The sequence below is a fragment of the Mastigoproctus giganteus genome, chromosome 7, assembly GCF_048544385.1.
Source record: "Mastigoproctus giganteus isolate SK-2022 chromosome 7, ASM4854438v1, whole genome shotgun sequence".
Classification (NCBI taxonomy): Eukaryota; Metazoa; Arthropoda; class Arachnida; order Uropygi; family Thelyphonidae; genus Mastigoproctus; species Mastigoproctus giganteus.
The window spans coordinates 221,506,361-221,528,943 of record NC_143581.1 but is presented as its reverse complement, the minus strand read 5'-3'; the positions used below and the strand labels follow the sequence as shown (position 1 = coordinate 221,528,943).

General features: G+C 34.5%; 1 protein-coding gene across 2 annotated transcripts in view; it reads left to right on the top strand.

The window, feature by feature from the left end:
• The window catches only part of LOC150083713 (uncharacterized), a 235,025-nt gene extending 212,665 nt beyond the window's left edge, over positions 1–22,360 (top strand). For both annotated transcript variants that reach the window (XM_090378142.1, XM_090378143.1), the window contains exons 14-18: positions 5,400–5,561; positions 6,049–6,158; positions 9,613–9,796; positions 13,563–13,728; positions 20,001–22,360. In XM_090378142.1, the coding sequence (XP_090234268.1) occupies positions 5,400–5,561; positions 6,049–6,158; positions 9,613–9,796; positions 13,563–13,728; positions 20,001–21,898 (2,520 nt within the window). In that variant the 3' untranslated portion in view covers positions 21,899–22,360. The remainder of the gene's footprint in view (positions 1–5,399; positions 5,562–6,048; positions 6,159–9,612; positions 9,797–13,562; positions 13,729–20,000) is intronic.
• The last annotated feature ends 223 nt before the right edge of the window (positions 22,361–22,583 follow it).

The window sequence follows — 22,583 nt, the reverse complement described above, 5'->3', positions numbered from 1 at the left end:
ACTTGGTTAGAGTGACATCAGAAATAATAAACTCAGTTATAGCATCACATTAAGTCAGTTAAAATCTCCATAGAAGTTATCATTTTTACTTTGGTTACATTGTGATTTCAAAATTGCACATAACTGTTATAACATTAAACTTTCCAATGAACTGACTGGAAATATATATATTTTAAAATGTGTAAAATATTCATTCAACGTCTGTTGGTGTTGAACATCAAATAAGTAATCTACTGTGCAGTGTCTCAGATTTTTTTTTTTTTTTTTTTTATGTGTTAACCTCAAACAGGGAGGTATTGGTGTACTATAAAAAGCTGAGATCACACAGTATAAATGCACTGTTGCTCTTGATAACATACACATGGACTTTTCTACATATCGCTGATTTTATGAAATCATAATGATGATGATTTTTTTTTTTTGTTGATTGGCAATGTCAGTTTGATTTGATAGCTTCCTTGGTGCTAGTGTCAGATTTCGTTTGTTTTTTTAAGTTCTTTCCTTACTCAGGCTGTGATGCTAAAGTTCTTCAGACACTGGCTAGTTTGGCCATTTAAACTTCTTCAGTTCTACAGATCTGCTATAAACATTCATTATAATTTTCTTCAATTGACTACATACCTGCACTCCAGCATGTTGTGGTAGTTTTTTTTTCCCCTCTCTCTCTCTCTTCAGTGGGAATAGGATACCATTGTACTATATTTCTCTTCTGAACTAAAAATAACCATTGCTAGAAATATGCAACATTGAGTTAATGGTTATAATATCAAGAATATTACAGTCCCCTCAATGGTACTGTAACTGAGTGTGTACCTGTTTTTGGGAGGAGGCTGCTCTTTTGCTTTGTGCAGCATTATTCAGGAATGCTTTAATTGCATAGCTCCTGTACTTAATGTATGCGTGTAGTCTTGATCTAGGTGTGATGTGCAGGGCAGGAGCTAAGGTGGACCTGTGGTGCCATTTAGGGATTCTCTTTGTTCAGGTTATGCACTTCTTCCATTAGCTCTAGTTTTGGATAGTTGTTGCCCTGTAATTCAGTCCGAGGTCTGATTAATTGGGCTCCATCCAAAACAATATGGTAGTAAGCATTTTAATTAATTTTGGTGTATTTTATGATTATATAATGTCTGCAGCCAATTAAATTATTTACTTATTTTACTTATCAATTTTCATTATGATGTCTATCCGCTATTTATAGATCTGGGTCATGTTCTACAAAGATCACATCATTATTGGCTAAAACTTGGCAGAATTTAGTATTAGTAGTGGTAAATGATGCAAAGGAAGCAAGTTTATAATTGATATCTGTTTTCATGTTTAAAAGGATGTTTTGTATATCTAAACATTGTGTGCATATCAGAATGAGTTTTGTTTGATTTAGTCCAGAATTATCTGTCAAAAAATATTTGTTTTTTTGCTTGAAGCAAAAGTTGCATCATAGCTAATAAGGAAACAGAAAAACCTTTTCTTGCTAATCTGTTGGATGCAGGGATGCTTTAGTAAGGAGCTAATTAATAATTTTTTGTGTTCCCTATTGCAAAACTTTAAAAATAATGCTCAGGATAAAAATCTGTTAATAGTAGTTATCTTAGATATAAAGCAGTGTTAAGGCCACATCGTGATGTGGCCTTACCACTGCCTTAGATTATTGGGTGAACAAAAGGGTTACCAAGAAAGACTTCAGATCTACAAATTGCAGCATTTGGAAACTAGGCACTGTAAGAAGATCTGATTCAGGTTTTTAAGGCTTTGAATGGATTGAATAAGTTAAATGTTGATGGCATTCTTACTCTGGCTCAGACATACAAGGAGGCATAAATTTAAATTGAGGAAAGATAGTCTTAGGATAGATGTGTAGAAATTTACTTTCAGCCAGACAGTAACTGGTGGAAGTTTATTCCAATAGTCTGGTATTCTAGAAGTGGTTAGTTTGAATTACACAAATTGAGACAAGTAATATGGGAAGGAGGTTTTTTTTTTTTTTTTTTTGCTGATGCTGTATAAGCTTGCCTTCCTTGCATAATTTGCCAATATTAGTACTAATACTTAGTCTTATTACTTACAAATAAGAACTGATATTTTTGAATGGTTTATAATAGCTAACATTAAGTCATATTGCAAAAATATTGATAATTGGCAGGTGTCGTGTGCTTGATGCAGAAATAGTCTCATCGGTTTATGTAAAATGCAACATATGAAAAATTATGTTAAACTCTCAGTTTATATTTTTGTAAATATAATTGTACAACAGACTGTAGTCTGTAGATAATTTTAAATCCTAGTCTCTGTATTCCATTATGGGATAGCAAAGGCAGAAAGAAAGCATGCATTGCTCTCACCATGCACTTCTTGATTAGATCAGAGGTAAGACATGAACATCACATGATTATTGCAGTTCGTGATCTGACAGATTTTTATAACATTGATATGCATTTTTTTTTTTTAGTTCAGATATAATTACCAAACCTATTACATTTTTGTGTAAAAATGCTGCTTCATTGATTTTAGTGTGTAACTTAGCATTCAGTTATGTGTAATTTTAACTCATGCACAGGTGCACCTTTGTATATCGTATTCAAGAGCTCTTTAAATTAAAAAATATATGTGTATCAGTGTGACATTAATGTCAGTTTTATCATTCCTCGATTATTGTTTCATTTTGATATTGAATTAGTTTTATTTTAAAAAATAAAATGACAGGCTTAATTCCATTTTAGCATACTTTACACAAAGGCACTTCCACTTGCATAAGACTGATTTTCTTGTAAGCAGTTTGCGAATTTGTTTATAAGACATAGCCTGTTAAAGAGTTAAAATCCATTCTGAAATGCTTACAAGCTATTCACAGTTATATTATAAACGGACTAGATGCCAAGGCTAAGGAAAACCAAGATTTCAGGTTCAGCTTGGATGCACATCCAGACTGCAGTCTGGAAAATCTTCTTATTGTTCAAAAGCAAACCAGAGAGAGAGAGAGAGAGAGAGAGAGAGAGAGAGAGAGAGAGAGAGATTGATTGCCTGAAATAGCAGTGTCTCTCGGGCATCCATTTGTTGATGATTGCTGGCTTCACTACCTTTCCATAGGAATGCTCACTTTTCATGCAACAAAACTAGGCCTGTTACCTGAATGGCAGTGCACATATGTATAAAGTAGACACAGTTGGTGTCTACATCTTAAAAAAAATTATTTAAAATTATACATATTCAGTATGAAAAAATTCCTTACTCATAATTGTGATCACTATTGTATTAAAATAAAAGATGGCACCAAGAAGTCAACCATTGTAAATGATTATTACTTAATTTTTAGGTTATAAAGTGGCATAATTTATACAGTGGTGTGCCTGTGAACGGATATAATATTGGCATGCCTGTCAAAGAGTTGAAATCCATTCTGAAATGCTTACAAGCTATTCCCAATTTATATTATACAATGTTCTTTTTATCTTGGATGTGACTGCTGTAAGCAGTATCTTGTAATCAGTGGATAACAAGAGGCTTTTCTTCTCAAAGAGCACTGCAGTCGGCTGACTGCAGATTGTGTTGCCATGCAGAAAGTATACACTGCTGCCACTTTATTAGGTACACCCCTGCTGTGCACACAAATGTTAGTCCCACAGCGTTGCAAGTCACATGACTACAGTTGTGGATATAAATGCAGCAGAACAACCTTTCTAGTATCAGTTAAGTGTACAAACCGTAGCAAGAATGGAGAAAAGGAGTGATCTAACGGACTTCGAATGTGGCATGGTAGTAGGTGCAAGACATGCTGGAAAAAGCATCTCTGAAACAGCAGTTCTCCTGAACTTTTCACGCACCACAGTTTCAAGGATGTATCGAGAATGGTGCAACAAACAGAAAACATCCTCTCAACAGCACTCCTGTGGAAGAAAATCGCTTGTTGATGAGAGAGGTCAGGGGAGGATGGCTAGAATTGTGCAAGCAAACAGACGGGCCACAATGTCGCACATCACATCAGAATACAACCTTGGTGCGCAGAACAAAATATTGCAATGGACCACTAGTCACACTTTGTCGCAAATGGGCTACAACAGCCGACGGCCCCATTGTGTACCTTTCTTATCAATGAAGAACAAGAGAGCATGCCTCCTGTGGGCACAGCAACACCAGCACTGGACTATCGAGGATTGGAAAACAGTTGCTTGGTCTGACGGGTCGAAGTTCCTGGTGCATCATGTTGATAGAAGGCTCAGAATTTGGCGAAAACAACATGAATCCATGGACCTGTCATGTCTGATGACTACTGTGCAAGGTGGTGGGGGCAGTGTTATGGTGTGGGGAATGTTTTCTTGGCACACGTTGGGGCCATTGATACCCATAGATTTACGTCTGAATGCCACATCGTAACTAAACATCATTGCTGACCAAGTGCATCCGTTCATGTTGACAGTTTATCCTCAGTCAGAAGGTTACTTCCAGCAGGATAATGTGCCGGTGCACAAAACCTGAATCACTGTGGAATGGTTCCAGGAACATGACAATGACTTTTCTTTGCTGCAATGGCCCGCTCAGTCTGTGGATCTCAATCCTATTGAACATCTTTGGGATGAGCTGGAAAGGGCTGTTCACTGCAGGCCTACACCTCTGTTGAATCTCAAGGAACTGCATGACACACTCATGTCTGAATGTATTCCATTCCTGCACAATGTTTTCAGCATCTTGTTCAATCTATGCCTAGACAAATTCGGGCTGTTTTGAAGGCTAAAGGAGGCTCAACATGCTACTAGGTAGGTGTACCTAATAAACTGGCAGCACAGTGTACATTTTGTTGCCTCTGTTATCTTACAAGATATTGCATACATAATGGTATAGGTTTTTGAGATAAAAGATGATTGTTATTGTTGTGTTCAGAAACTATATTTGTATAGTATGGTACATTCCCATGAATGAAAATCTAAAATACAACTTGCACTGCAGGATAAATTGCTGCTGGCTTGAGAGCTTATGGTGACAGAGACCTGTTCAGTGCAAAGAAAGGAAATTCGCCATAACTTTACTCAAATATATATAATATATAGAATAAAGTAACTTGAGCATAAGTTATAATGTGCCATAAAAGGAAGATTTTTCTTACTATTCCTAAAGCCAACATATACACTTATTTTATTTTACATTTAAAAAACTTTATCCTTACTTACATCTGTTGAAGACATCTTAATATTAATGCAGATGTTTTGAAATCTTGGAGTAACATATGTTATTGCTCAAGCTTTAAAATTAAATTTTATTTTAAGATTGATGTTTTCAATTTATATTGGCTCCTAGTGATTTCCTTCCACCTTTAATGGTTTTGAAATGTTTCTAAATCACCACACATTTTTAGTTTACTTTTTTCTTTCCTAAATTACAATTTTAAATCTTTTTTTCCTTATCCCTAGGCAATTCTTAACCAGCTCTTCCAAAAAGGTCCCTTCACTGTTGGAATTTTTAGGAAATCTGCCAATGCTAAGGCATGCCGAGATTTCAGGCTTAAATTAGATGCACACCCAGACTACAATCTACAAAATGAACCTGTTCTTGTGCTAGCTTGTGTTTTTAAGGTAAGAACTGTAATAATATTTTTGTTGCTCTTTATTACCATTTATTATAGTAGTAGCATTATCTTTGAATGGTACTGCTACAGTAATTGATCATTCTTATTTATCTTCAAAAATCATTATTCTGTTATTATTCATTGTTTAAATGATTTTGTTGAGAAAAATGTTAATGTACATGTCTGACCCACATTATAAACTTAGACATTAATTCTGATCTCAGTGTAGTGCCAATTAGGATTTTCTGAAGTGGCATCATAGCAAATTAGATTGTTAAACACCCTAGAAAATTTTATATATTATGAAATGGACTTGGTAATATAAAGGGATTTTTTTTTTTTTTTTTTTCATGTGGTGTTTTGATTAAAATATGTTTGAAGTGTAAACAAAGAGTTATGACTGAGAAATTTAGAAAATGTTTGAGGTTAAATATGTGGAAATTCAATGGCAGTTTATTTTGCCTATCTTAACAAGTTTTGCTTCTATTTATTAGGAATTTCTTCGTTCCCTGCCAGACTGTTTGCTCATGTGTGATCTGTACAATGAATGGCTAGAAGTGGGAGCATTAGATTCTGAATGGGAATTTAGAGAACAAATACTTAGGTATGTAATTTAAAGAACACATAAGATGTTTCAAAAATATGTGTAAAAATTGTATTTTAGAGTCTAAAAAAGTTATAAAATGTGTCCAATTCTGAATGGTTATGGAGCTAAGCTTTTTTGAATTTTAAAAAACGGTTGTGGAGTTTTCGGTGGTAAAAAATGATATGAAAAGAATAAGCAGACGTTATGAATGTTTTACTATGTATGTGTAACTTTTAAGATGCCTTGTATAATATGTTGTATTTAAAAAAAAAATTTTTTCTGCAAAAATTAACAACTTGTAATAACCGAAAAATTATTACAAGTCTTATAGTCTCATAATTTTAAAAGATTGATTTATTTACTACACTTTTAGATTACAGTAAATCCCCGCTATACGCGGGGGTTATGTTCCTGAGAAATGCCACGAATACCGAAAACGCTAATACTGAGTTATGGCTCCCATAGTAATAAAGGGGTTCCGTTCCAAAGTATGAAATATATAAGAAAAACTAGTCTAAAATTTTGTCCATGTATGTATTATATGAACCTTCATAATATGACTATGTACATAGACAGTACATAGTAAAATGCAAGCATATGGCATCGAAATGAAAATAAGAAACAATTTAATATTAAATGTAATATTTATTAGAAATTTCAAACAAATCTTTCAAACCAGCATCTTTACTAGCTAAAAAACTTATCCCGCCAGTGCTATCACCAGTTTCGCTAAAGTGTTGATAAAGGAGTTTTGCGTTTTCACGAATGATGAGTGAACTTAACGGAATTTTATTTTGAGTTCGGTCTTCTATCCACAGATTTAAAGCTTTTTCCATTTTTTCTAATTTAACGTCACGAGTTACAGAGCAAATTTTTGAAGCAATTAGCACGTTTTCACGGACACTACGGCGGATTTTTTCTTCCGATTTCTTGATTGATCATATCGTTGACTCATTGATTTTATAATGTTTTGCCACTGAGGAGACACTTTTACCATTAGAAATTTTGTCTAATAACTCAATTTTATTCAGTAATGTCATCACTTCTGATCTTTTCACATTTCCCTTGTTATTCGTAGCCATATTTTTGTACGGGTTAGAAAGAACTTGTCCACAATAAAGTCACTTTCTTCCGTTAACACACTCTAAAAAGTCTGTTTTACACTGCAAAACAGTAGATTTATCACTTTTGTAAGCATATCAATTTATAAGCATATAAATTAAAAGCAAACGACCAAGCCTTCCATGACAAGCGCATAACACATACTGAACAAGGATTAGCGAAAAACATCCACGCTCGCCATTTTGTCACCCATCTTCCCCCCACCTGCTGAGCTCTGTTTTGACTGGGGAAGATAATTTTAGCCACGCCCATGTTTTTTTTTTATGGCGGAAAATGTTCACGGCACTTTAAAATTCACATTTTTTTAGGTTTCATTTTATATGAAATCAACGACCGCGAATACAGATACCGCGAATAGCGGGGGGTTTACTGTATTTTAAAATAATTTTCCTTTGAAATAAATTAAAGTGGCACTAATTGTTTACAATCTGATGAAACAATGTATAACTCATTTATCTTTAATTTGTCAGAGTGAGAAGTGTAGAGAAGAAAGATATGCTGATTTAATCATTATTTAGTATTTAATAATAATACATTTAAATCTAAAAAGTATAAGCATGCGATAGTCATTATTTTTGAATCTTAGAAAACAAATTACATATTGGAAAAACTGCAGAATTAAGTCTACAGTGAGATAGATTTTTTCCCATTGTGAAGCATGTCTCTGGTGAGGTATTTTTCACTGAAATTTATTTAGAACCTTATTAAATTAGTATAAAAAATTGTAGTATTTACAGTATATATGCTGTAGGGGACCCATCATTTTAATTGAATAAACAGGTAGAACTCCATGCGTAACACAAATTTTAGTGATTATTTACAGTGGCAGTTCATGACTCTGATGTATGGGGGTGCTGCTTCTTAAAAGTTACATTAAATTGCCTTGGTTATAAGACATGTAGACATAGATAGTAATGTGGAATTGTCTAGTGCACAGTTTTGCCTACGGTTAAACTTCAAGGTTGAAAATGATTTAGTGTTGTTATTCATTTATTATTGAAATAATTATTGGAAATATTTGTTTTCCCAGGAACCAAAGGCCTTAGGCTATGGTTTGGCCTGGATGGCCTGGACGCTATTTAATACTTGTATTCAATAAAGCAATTATTTTTTTATTGTTTTATTTTTATTTTTTTTTATTATTGGAAATAGAGGATGAGTATACTATATGCGAGACCTGTTAATAAAAATATTCATTGCATTGCATTGTTCTTCACAAAATTTCATATAACTACGTTGACTGTATATTTAGATTTAAAAAGCTGGGGGTGCTGCAGTTCCGCAGTGTCTACCACCAAGCCACCCCTGATCATTTATATTAGAAGTTTGAATAGTCACAGAAAAGACCACCAAGATGGTGTAGTTACTTATCTGCAGATATATCAGTAATGGCCACTATTAAATTTGAAATTCTGGTAACCAATTGTTGATTGGCAACCAGTTTTGCTGGGGACTGTAATGCAAAGTACAGCCACGACCAAATTGGATAATGATATCATACCCCTTAGGTTGTTACAAATGCATTGAGATGGGGGACCAGAACTGGAGTAACCCTCCCCCAGACACACACAGGTCTAATGGAGCATTTTTTCCAGAGCAGATACTGTCTCCCATTGTCCTCTAGTGGCTACACTACTGTAGGAAAAAGCTACGTAATATTCATTTGTGCATATTCCAGGTGGCTATTTTTTTGTATTTAACAGAATTTTTCAGTATATAGTCAACATGGACACTTTTTTGGTAAATGGTAATTTGGTAATAGCTGGAAAGAAAATGTTTCCTGTGTTGGGAATTAAATAGGAACCACTGCTGATGGATGATAAAATTGATCTGTGAAAGATGATGATAAAATTGATCTGTGAAAGAATTGAAGTAGATTTTTAAGACTTAAAAAATCTCCATATTAAAACAAGTGGCATTGATAATTGTGCTGTGTTTGCATATTTTTTTTATTTTGGGAAATAAAACTCAGTATTGCATTTTTTAATTTAATTGTCCTTTTTTTTTTTTAATGAAACCCCAAACACAGAAGGCATAAGAACCTGTAGTACTTAGTATCACATGTGGATTGAAGGCTGAGAAAGTATAAGATATGTGTTGACATTACATTTGAATTTCTTTAGATTGTAAATAAGTATTGCATATAAGTATTATTTGACACTTCAGTCTGTTTCATTTATTGAACTGTACTTATGAGCATATAATATGTAAACAAAATAACATTTATCTCACCATGGTTGGATAAATGTTTTGCTTACATACTGGAATATAGGCTTTATTTACTTTATTTAAAGTTTTTTATTTTTTATTCTTGTAATTAAATTACTATTTTCTGTTTTACATTTGGTAGCCTGTTGAACAAGCTTCCTTCAGCCAACCTCCATTTGTTACGTTATATCCTTTGTGTATTGTGGCATATTTCACAGCGATCATCAGAAAATAAGATGACCACTCTAAATTTGGCTGTGTGTATTGGTCCAAGCCTATTAAGCCCAAGTGATTCAGCATTTCAGCAACCCATCCTGCAGCCAGAGGTAGATAATCTCACGCTCCCTGTAGAACACTTAAATTTATAGTGCTAAAATGTCTTAAAAAAAAAAAAAAAATCTGATACAGAATCTATATCTAATTATCTCTGTGGTTATTGGTAACATGATACATTTAACTCTTATTTTTTATTTATTTTTTTTTTTTTGTAATTTTAATTTCATTAAAAGATTTGAACTGAGGTATAATCTAGATTTGAAATCTTGTACCTAGTGCTAAGTGAAATTAACACATCTTTTAACTTTTGAATTGAAAAAACAGTTTAAGATGATTAACTAATGTTGTTGTCCTTTTTTTTTTTTTTCTCTCTCTAATTTTAATTAGTTTTGCAACTGTCTTCATTTTAAAATAAACTTGCTTTAATTTCCATGATGAAATGCCTAGAGTCAACACTTTTTTTTTTTTTTTATGGTCCAATATATGAATTAAAATTTGAAGAGATTTAATTGTTATTTTTGACACTGTGATAAATACGTACTGGTGGGTTATTTGGGTTGCAAACGTGATTTAAAATTTTGGATGAAGAACAAAAACGTTTGGGAACCACTTCCATAAATAAATTTGAATAAAGGAGGAACTATCTTGAAGTCATTGCACATTGAATGAAAAATTCAACCTTTATTTAAAGATTGAATTTTTTATTAGAATCAGTCCAGTTAGTATTTTCAGTGACACTAAGTTTGACACCAGGATGGGACAATTTATTTTATGCAGTGAGTTTTTTATGTCAGTAGAAATCACCATTATTTTGAGTGGCCACTAACGGGTTTGAATTGCCTCAAACTAGAGCTTAATTTCCAACTGTGGGAATGCAGAAGCTCCTAGAAATTCATAGATCTATAATTATTTTCATACAAGGTATGACTATTAAATAATGAGGATGTGAATGAGCCACTGCAATCAAGCACCACCTGTGAAACAAAGGCACAGCAGTTGACCTAAAGTTTACAGTGGGACTCCACTAATGTTATCCCACAGGGTTCAGTGTTGGGTCCACTGTTGTTTTTTATATTTATCAATGATATTGATGAAGGTAATCAGGCTTAGTGTCAAAGTTTGCAGATGATACAAAGGTTGGCAGGGTTGTTAATGACAGTAATGGCAGTGTGCTACTCCAACAGGATCTAGAAAATTTGAGCAGATAGGCTGAGAAGTGGAAACTGAAGTTTAACATTGACAAATGCAAAGTACTGCATATGAGTAGAAGTAACCCCAGAGGAACGTACCAACTGTGTGGTACTACACTTAAGGTGGTAGAAAATGAAAAAGACCTGGGAGTAATTGTGCAGTCAGATATGAAGTTTTTTGAGCAATTTAGACAGACTGCAAGAGCAAGTCATGGGGTTTTGTCAGTGAAATATAGGAATTTTGCTAGCAGGAAAAAGGAGGTGATTATCCCTTTGTATAAGGCAATGGTCAGGCCATGCCTTGAGTACTGTGTACAGGTCTGGAGGCATCTGTCATTGTGGAAGTTGATAGCTTAAATAAATTTAGAGGGAATGGTTGTGTGATTTTTTTTTTTTTTTTGGCTGATGCTACATAAGCTCATACGCTTGCTTTCTTGCATTACATGCCACTATTACTATTACTTTCCCTAGTTGTCTGCCAAGTCACATTTCAACACGCTCATTCACTTTGCAGTGAGACAGGTTTTCATTACCTTGTGTTTTTGTAAGTTTCCAGAAAAATGACAGACAAAAGATTGAACGATGAATCAACTTAAATTTTTAATAAAACTAAAGAGAACAGCAATTGAAAGTTATGAGTTGTTACATCAAATTTGTGGGGCATATACTATGTCAAAAGCTGATAAAAATGTGGGTGTGTAAGGACATTGATTAGAAGTGGTCATTGTTTAAGCATTAGAAGAGTTGCATCAGAATTTAATATGGACAAAGAAACAGACAAATTTTAACCAAAAATTTAGGCACAAGAAAAGTGTGCACCAAGGTGGTGCCAAAAATTTTGAATGAAGATCAAAGAATGAGATATGAGAAAACTCCAAGTTTGTGAAAATTTTTTGAAAAAAAAAAAATTGAAGATGATCCAGACTTTCTGAGTACTTTTAATTACTTGCAATGAAAGTTGGATGTTCCAGTACTACCCAGAAACTGAAAGACAGTCTGTGCAGTGACAGTGAATGACAAAAGAATTTTCCAGACCAAACAAAAGCAAGCATAACAAAAACGAAAACAATGCTTATTTTCTTCAATATTAAAGGAATTATTATGGCTGAATATGCTGCACCAAATCAGATTGTCAATCAAACATACTACACTGACGTTCTGACAAGGCTGCTGAAAAAATTCAAAGGAAGAGATCTGAATTGTGGAAGGATGGTTAAATGCTCCAGCATGCAACACTTTCTCTGTTCACCAGTTTCTGGCCAAAAAATAAATCTCTGTGTGTGAACTTGCAGCCTACTCACCAGATATTTCCTTGTGACTTTTTTCTCTTCCCTAGATTGAAAAGGGTACTTAAGAGAACCCATTTTCAGCCCAGTGAAGACATTCAGGAAAAAATTGACCAAAGTGTTAAAAGGGTTTACAGAAGATGATGTAGAAATATTTCTGTGTTTGGAAGAAATGTATGAAACAGCGTGTGCAAGCCCAAGGCAATTATTTGTAAGGTGCAAAAATAACTTGTAAGGCAAAGATAACTTGTAAGGTGCAAAAATTCTCATTATATTTATTTTATTACAACAGATTCATTGGCCTATTTAATAGGCCACACCTTGTATAATTCAGTGATGGGTACATATTTGTAATTTAATACAGTTATTATATTTTAATTGTAAAACCATTAAATAATAATAAGGCATAATGCAAACCACATTTAATATAATAAAATTATATAAAATGGCACTTTCTTTCATACTCTGTGGAGGGCTGGGTTTGATTCACATCTAGAAGGGAGGAATTTTTTTTTTATACACCATGGGTAATTTAGTCTTGGGTGAGGGTTGCTGGTTTTTTTTACATTTTCCTTTCTTGGAACTCTTTTTTTTGTTTTACCAAATAAATAAATCAGTCACAGAACATTCCTAATTTACATACACTACATATACTGTTATGCTCTAGCCTTGGTTGCTTGGTACTTATTCTAAAATAAAAACAGCAGCAGCCTGTGATAATTATTCACAGGTATTCATATGTAGACCTGTACATATTTAATGGTCATATTTTTAATAGCACAGAGCAAATTTTTATATTATTCGGAACTATCAGAATGTGGTATTAAAGAAGTAGTTTTTTAAACAAGCTTTTTTACTTAAGATTTATTATTTTAAGAAACTCTTCTGCTTTTATAACAGTTGAAACAGCATTCCTAAAATTAAATCAAATTTATAACTATGGTCATGTATTCCCACTGAAATTATCCCATGTGTCATGCTCAAGGCCATGCTTAAAGGGGATGTGCTGGATGCAAAATACCTGAGCTCCAACACAGAAAAACTTTGGGCCCCCCCCCAAAGCATTTTTTTAAATGGTATTACATAGCTATGACAAGAGAAGGAGGGGAGGAAATCAACCATACACTCAAGTCCCCAGATATTATTTCACAGTCCTGCTAATGTCTTGATTTGGCTTCTTTTGTTAATACAATAAAACCAATCCATTTTATTGGGTGAAGTTGTATACAATCATTATATCATTATGCTGCCTTTATCTTTGTAATTCTCATTGATAATTAATAATTCTTTAATAGAATTTTTTTTATAAATTTTTCTTTTTTCTGTCTTTTCTCCCATAGATGGTTTCTAAGTTAGTGCCAAAAGTAGTTGCATACCTCGTTGACCATTGCCCACACATCTTTGGAGAAGAATGTTTGCACCTGTTTGGGGATGTTCCTGATAAAGATCCTTTAAGACAAGACTCGGGAGCAGAAGAATCAGACAGTGTGCACAGTGCACACGGAGGTTAGTTTTATCTTTTATTATTTGTTAGAGCCCTGCATATAGGTTAAGTTAAAATTTCAGTAAGTGTTATATCTTTCAATGCTTTTCTCCTACACTTCAATATTAAGATCACTTGATTCATTTTGGGCCACATAAAGCATTTAATTAGTCTTCATCTGAAGACTAGATTAAATTAACTATCTTCAATAATTTTTTTTAATATGCACTGAAATAATAATATTATTTAACAAATATTCAAAAAGGTTCTGTTCGTCTGCATTTCTGGATATTTTTTGGGTATGCTGAGTAGAATATGACTTTAGTTTTTGCACAGCATGATTTACCCAGGAAGGAAAGAAAAGTAAATATGCAAAAATACCAAGATAAAGGTAAACTGCAGCCATTATCAAACCACTGCACGATGGAAGCCTCCTCAATGATTCATGTTGAGGGAAATGGACCATAATCTGCCACGTTGGTCCAGTGCGGGTTGGCAGATCAACCATATTTAGCAGTCATGGACTTGGGCTCTGGTCTACTCAAAGAGGAGGAGTTTTGGTTTTTAGGAGCATTAGCAACTAAGGTCATATTGCTCCGGGGATATGCGGTGGTCATTCCCTGACCTTTCCGCATCCTCCGTATTTGGTGGTCACGGGCTCGAACCCCGGTCTAATCAAGAAGTGTGTGCCACGCACTGCTGCTCCTGCCCACCTGGCTACGGAGGTGCCCTACTCAAAGAGCATGTGCTACTGCACTCCCACTCCTGACCACTCAACTACAAAATATCTATATCGGATTTATTAACAATTTAACTTTCTACAGAATAGAGTATTAATGGCTGCTATGAAGAAAAAACAAACTGAAAAAAAATTACAAATTAAAAAGTAGAAACCCTCGTTAGTTTGTTAAAAAAAAAAAAAAATAATAATAATAATAATCCTGAAAAACAGATTTGAACATCTTTTTCTTTTTTTGGTCATTGTGATCATCCCAAACCAAGAGCTAGATAAAGTTGCCCATTATAGTTTCATCCCACCTTCCTTGGTACATCCTCTCCATTGACTACTGCTTGATGGAATTCCTTCCCATTTTCTTTACTAACATTTCCCTTATTTTGTATTAAAATTCAGGTGAAAATTATTTGTAATTTTCACTCTTAATATTACTAAGAAAGCCATTTGCTACAAGGCAAAACAACTGCCAGGCAGTTCACTTAGTGTCAGTAATTTTTTTCCCAATTCTTGTGAAGCCACCTTCTTCTTAACTTGTGGACTGATAAATATGTTATCTTAAGGAACCAGTGTTGTAATAGATTGTTTGCCCAGTCCTAGCTTAATGTGGAGTTGATGGAAGCAAGATTTTGTTTCTTGGAATCAAGTGATTGTTTACTATATTGTGTGTACCAGGCTGCACATGATTCTGGCAGGCCATTCCCTTCTTCTGTAGTGCTGATCTACTGCCCTGCTGCCCTAGAGACCAAAAAAGTAAGGGACTTAGTGAAACCACCTTGTAAACCCAGTCAGAACCTCACCATCTTGAGATTGCTTCAGACATTCCATTTATAGTGGTTGTACTTGATCTTCTTTAATTCATACTTTACATTTCCACAGTCTCCTTTATTGTGAACAGAGTGCACAACAGGAATCTATGGGTATGTGTATGCCCATTGTGAAGCAGCACAACTTGTAAAATTTTAATTGAATCTGTGAAAAGTGCTAATCTGGAGTGTGACTTATAGCAATTTTTTCATAAAGCTTAATCAAATTAAAACAATAGTGCAAGGATTCTGCAATAGTATAAAACGTGCATGAATGATATGTTCTTTTTCTGCATGTGGAAGTCTCGTAGCTGTAGCTGTGATCCAGTAGCTTCTGTGTTAGGTTTATTTAGACTCAAGTCCCTCACTTAAGTCTTCCATTTTTTGTTGATTAGGGAAATGTGATGCTTTGCTTGAACAGGCCTCTGAGGTGTGTTCCAAGTTATTCTGTTCCCCAGATTCCATTATTCAGTTCTGAAGATTTTTCTGGAAAGTGGATTGGGATTTAGCAAATCTTCATTGTGTGTATTACCAGAGTAATAAAGGGTTATGTTTTGGAATACACTACAGCTTTTTGTGATTGCACCTTTTAAACTTTGATATATTCATCATACAAAAATAGTAGTTATGGTGCATTTTTGACTCTTTCCATATATGACGTATAGCAAAAAGTCATATGCTTACAACTAACTCAAAATTACATTGACTTGCAACTGCCACAGCTGAAATAAGGCTTGTCTTAATCATTCATCGGCACGATTGATTAATTGTTAATCATCCATTCATAGGCTATGAATGATTAACAACTTGTCTTAATCATTCATAAGCATTCCCATTCCAAAGTAGGCTTCATGGTGGCATTAAATTTTGCAGCATAACAAACCATTTGGTAGCCATAGTAAACTGCAAAAAAAAAAACCCAACCTTTTATTAAACAAATAGGACAGGCGCTTATATATCACAACATTGGTACACAATTATGTAATGCATATAAATGTAACAAAAACATAATTCTTTCAATTGCTGTCAAAATATTGACACTAAAGAAAAACCAATGACACTGTTGGATGAAACAAAATACCTATAAGAAACAGTTAAATACAAACATTTTTGTTACATTGTGTTGGACTTCAAAATATGTAATTGTATAACTAGTAGGCCTGTGCAGTAAAACTACACTAAAAAAAAGTGCTGAAGAAACTTTTGTAAATTCTTGATTCGTTTTTTTAGATTTATTAATATCTCTATACATTAAAAAAGTTTTCCTCCTGGTGATATTTATGCGACCTTGAGAATTCCGCATGGTGGGATAGACAGTGGGAGAAGAGGGTGTGGGTCATGTGGGGCAATTACGTCACTACAAATGCACAGGTAAATACATAGGTCATTTCCTGATTAGATATCAATCGTGTATTTCAACAGGTGTCTGGAATCAGTGACATTTGATTTGCTAATATAGTACTTAGCACAATGCCATGACCTAGATTGGCAATGACCAATTCTGAGAGAAAATGACGCTATCAGGAGTCTGCGCGGAAATATAGAGAAAAACGTGCCAAACGGTTACAAACTAATCAGAGAATAAGTTCAATGACAACGGAGCAAGTGGAAAATCAATGCGACAGAAAGCAGGTAGCTAATACGGATGAAGAACAGACCGAAACTCAGCGAACCTTGAAACAGCTCAGGCATAACGTAAGATATTCACAAGATCCTGATAACAAAGAAACCACTGAATTATCATATTGCGATTTAGGTGATATAGTGGATGAATGTCAACATTGTGGTGGATTATCTCTTCACGGTGAACTCGGAAGAGCTGCACATTCGTGTTGTCATGGAGGGAGGGTATGTTTGCCAACATCAGTTTGAAGATGCTTTAAAGACTTTGTTGTTTGACAAAATGGAAAAAGAGAGAAACTTCCGAGAAAATGTTCAAGTCCACAACTATCTTTACGACTTTGCATCTTTCAATGCCAAAAACACAGGTTTTCAAGGTGACGGTGGCCCTTATATATACGATGCGAATATGAGGAGTTTAATGTCCGTTAGAGACATTCCACAATTCGACCAAATCTACATTTATGATGACTGAGAAGTATTGATGGAATGAGCTAAAATAGTGAAAAGGACTGTTGTAAACTTGAACGTTTTCTCATTTGAGTTTAAATCGGTGGGGGTTAGTGAGCAGGGGGCAGAGCAATATTTTGTCATTCTTTATTCTGAAGGAGGGGATATTGATTTCATTTAATGTGGTTTCACAGTATACTTATATTCCAATAATATATGCTGTACATTGTATAAAATCATCATTGGAGAAAGATATCGAGCTTTGTGAAAGGACCGAATAAAATAATACTGTCATTTGTGAAGCTATAAGTCTGTCTTAGCGCTACTTTTATTAATGATACTGTGTGTAAACAAACAAAGTGGTTGGCCATGGGATCACCAGTTAATGATCACCTAGCAAACCTGGTTATGGAGGAGTTAGAGGAAAGAATGAGAATTCAAAGTACAGAGTATCCTTGTTATCCGAGGATAATTGGTTCCAGAAAATTCCACTTAAAACGGGGACCAATTTTTGCAATGTTTATTATTTAAATAAATGCAACTGGGCATAATATTTTAAGAGTTTAAGATCCTATATGTATATAATATCGGTATAGATACATCATATGAACCGTGCACAGACACCATAGTTTATGATGCAGACCTGCTGAGATGTATGTGGTACATATAGATTGTCAGTCATCCTGCAACCACTATAGCTGATGGTGGCCACTGCTGCCGAAAGCTGTTGTGTTAGTGGTTCCAGTGATTTTAAACAACTTTTATCGCTTTTAATTTTATATATTTTATCGTATTTTATTCTTGTTATACAACATTTATTTTATTTTATATTATCATAATAAAGTTGTTTTATAGATTTGAGTCAGTGTTATTTAGTAGCATTACAGATGAATTAGATACACCATAGACAAATCTTAAAGAAAAACTATGATAGTAGTGTGAAAAGCATCATTTCATCTGTATCTAATATTGTGCTCATCCTTCACAATGAGTTGCCCATGTATTGCACTACCTCGAATAAGTAATGCTTTACTGATAGAGAAGACTATTGTTATGTATTCTTGGTGGACGCCACCCAGACGGCACCGTTCCAAAGCTATTTGTATTTTCATCGGTGGGTGGGTAGGCACCCTGGTATTGCAAGTGAAGCATTGCTTATTTGAGGTAGTGCAATACATGGGCAACTCTTGAAGGATGAGTAGATATGGTGTATCTACACCGATATTATATAGTAATGTTTATTATGTACTTGTGCATAGTAAAAAATGGAGGAAGAAACTGAAAAATGAGAAAATTATTTTATTAGACATTTTTTTATTATAATATGTTGCACAATGTAAGGTTAAGCAAAGTTTATTGAAGTTATACTGTTTTTCAGTTGTACGAATAAAGAACAAACCCAGAGTTGTTCATGGTGTTTTTTTTTTTTTTTTTTCCGTATTTTTTCAGATAAAATTGTGTTGCAGCATTTAGTTATGTCTTTAACTTTGTGCTTAATATTTGTTGCACGATCATGAAGAAGATCATTCTCAGAAAAAATAGTCAAGTGCTTGGTCAATTTTCTCAAAGGAAAAAGCTTTAATTCTTTAATTTTCAAATTCTCGTAACTGCGGGGACTCGGATACTTGGGACCCCCCTATAGTCTCCAAATCATATTTGGGCATGGAAGTGCTTTATTGACAATATTTGACATAATCTCTAAGGAACAAAAACATTCTGGATTATGTGAACCAGCTTTCCCCTTTATAAATTCACTTTAGAAGTAGAATGCAGCTGGACGCTTCTTTCCTTAGGCATTTCAATACACAGGTATAATCAGTCTCTATACTATGATATACAGTAAATCAATGTACACAGGCCAGTTTATGCAATATTCCATGTGCCATGCCCCAGGGACTAATGAATAAAGTCTGCTTGCAATGTAGTGAAGGAGAAAATATACAGCACGCATGTGGTTTCCTAGTGTTGCTCTGCTGTGCTTACAGCAATTTCCAACACAGTACTTTTAGTAGGACCCTGAACACATGATGTCATTCTTGATGTTACATGCTTATGTACTTGCCATTCTTTGACTGTTTATAATGCAGTATGGAAAATTATTTTTCCTGTAAACATGTCTAATTTAGACATGTGGGTACATTATAAGAAATCAACATTTTTGAAATTTGTGTTAAATTATTTTTTGAACTATGGTAATGTTGCATTTTTTTTTTTTTTTTTCATTTAAAATAACTTCTTTATCACACTGGTATCACAGATTCAAACACACAGTTTGCAAATCTTTGTAATTACATGCCATCACTAGGCTAGCTTTTTATATTAAAAAAATAAAATCTATTCCTGATTATTATAATGCTGTCAAAGATGGATTTCTTGTATATTCTCAAAGAAATTTGATGGCTTTCATCCCCACCTCCCATTTTTGCCATAAAACTTGCCAACCTGCATAATATTGATCTTAATTTCCATAAATCATTTAAGGAATTCATCCAGATTTTATAAATGTTTTATTCTTCTTAATGTCATATTATCAGTGTTTTTAGCATTAACTCTTTAAATTATACATATAAAAACAAATTTTAAATAGTGTCTATTTATTTATTTATATATATATATTTTTTTTTTTTTTTTTTTTTTTTGCATTTCAAATATGCAGTATACGTGGTTTTTATTTTTTTTTTTGTAGGTGTGTATCGGAGAGATGACTCCTCAATTGATAGTCTTGAGCGAGAACTGCTGGAAGAAAATGAACCAAGTCCAAAACTTCCCAACAAAAATAAGATGTCGTTAACCAATCTGAGCCATGATTCTGGATTGACTCTCAGTGACACTCAGTTATATACACCTGATGATGAATTAGACAGTGAAGGATCAAGTAATGGGGAGAGCAGACGGGGACCACTGCACCACTTAACTAAAAGTGTCCCCCATTTAGAAACAGCTGGACTGGAAAGTGGATCAAATTCTTTTTCTCTCTATGGGAGAGCCGGTGTTAGCATTGATGGTTCCTGCAATGAAGTAATGAGGAAAAGGAGACAAGGTCTCGAGTGTCCTCGCTCACGAACAGCTATATCCAGTTCTGGAAAGAACAGAGGATCTTCCTATTATGATGGAATTAACAGTCACACACCCATACAGTACTCTCGGTCATATAGTTGCGGAACTGCTCAATATTTGATGCCAAGGAAAGTAGAAAATAGTGAGAGAAGAGAATGTGGCGATGTGCATTTAGGATCATTGAATCAAACAGATAAAGAAAGACAGAGTATATTGACTGCTGCTGCTCTAACTCGAAGTGCATCTGAAGAGAGTCTTTTAAATAAATACACCCAAGCAACATCCAAGAGACCAGCCTATCATCATAAAGGTCGTGCTCCTTCCCCACCAAATTTCAAAAGTATGTGGAATCAGCAAGAGGATGTCGGTCACTTGCACTCAGGTAAAGGAAGTAATACATCCCCTTGTTACAAATCAACTCCTCTTCCTGATAGAAATGCACTTTGGTTTGCTGCTCACTCACGCAGGATGGAGTGGAAAAGAAGTCAGTCAACTTCAAGAATTGATGATATTGATTGTTCCCATGACTCTAGTACGCTTTCCTTAGTATCTAGTGAAGATAGTACTCCTCATGTATCTAGAAGCAATTCTAAAGTGCAGGAGTTTGCCAGTAATCCTCATAGTGACTTGTATGGCGTTTATAATAGTCCCAACAGAATTAGTAGTGTGTGTAGCTCCTCTTCTGAAACAAGTCAGAAGTCTCACATTTCTAGTGTTTCGCATTATTCTCAAGGTTCAAATAGTTCTGCAAGGTCTCAGGGATCACATTCATCATATGATTCAGGAAGGTCACAAAGCTCAACTATCGGTAGGCCCCGCCAGCCACCGAGTTACCAGGAAACAATGAACCGTCGGAAACTGTGCCACATGCATTCACATGCAACAAACTGCAGTAAAGTTACAGAGCAAATGATTAAGGAACAGACAGCACTTAGTGCAAGGGCACGACAGTTATATGAAGAATCTGTTCGAATCTATAATGAACAGGTTGGAACTTCTGTAGATACACATCATGCTGTTCTTGTGAAAGTAGACAGTGGAAATGGTTCAACACTATCTTCCCATAGTTCTTCCAGACATGGTGCCCTCCACCGTACAGTAAGTGAAGGCCCACGGTTAAAACAACTGCCTCCGGTACATGTGAGTGATGCTCAAATTATCAGACATAAACGAACACAAAGTCAAAAAACAGTTTCGTGTTCACATCTGCGAGGGAGCTCATTGGTTTATCCACCGGGATTACAGTCAGAGAGCTTAGAAGACTGGAAGAAGGAAATCAATTGGAGTGTTGCTCAGTTGAGAAATATGTTTAGTCATCAGCAGTCCAGGGAGAATGATTTTCAACAGACTCAAGGAAAACAAGAGCTTTCCCATTACTGCTCACACTTGGATTCATCTAATCTTCATCCTAGGGAGGATTTTGTTACTGTGGTGAATGTATTAGGACACCAAAATGGTGCTGGATCACTGCATAAGCGATCAGATTCCATAGATAGTACCAACAGTGGAGAAGAGTCTTTTGTCTAAGTCACATGAGCTTTTGTACATAATTGTAAGTCATCAGATGCAGTAATTCAGATTTTCTCTAAATGGAGCCTCAACCATGCTGGAATATTTTATTAAACTGCATGGAACTTTTGCATGGTTTTTATTGTAGAAAATGACTTCCTTGTGTCTAAGTGCAAACATAACCATGATCATGAATGCAAATTACTCATACATATGTAGCCAATTTTGGAATTTTATTATTGAAATGAGAATTGTTGCTCCTTAGATCCAGTACTTCTGTGAAGAAATGTTCAGTCTACATATCATGTAGAAAAATGATGATGTCCTGAGTACATTGTGCTACATTTGTATATGTAATCTGCATTTCTGCCAATTGCTGAGTAATTTGGCATTTTCCTAGGAGATCAGCACATTAATAGCTGAAATAGATTAATGTGCTTTGTACAGTCAGTTCCAAAGTTTAAACTAAAAGTTGTATGGTCAACTTACCTGCCAAATCTGCATATTTTTGTATATTGTATTATATAGAGATGTAGTTGGAATTCTGCCTGTTTTGATGCGCAGATTTTTTTTGTTTGTTTTTTTGAGAAAAAGAATATACTCATCAAGAAGTTGGAATTACTGTTCTAGTTGAACATATGTATCCTATTTGGAAACTTTAAACTATATTTGTTGTATTTGAACTGCAAACCACTAAGCATTT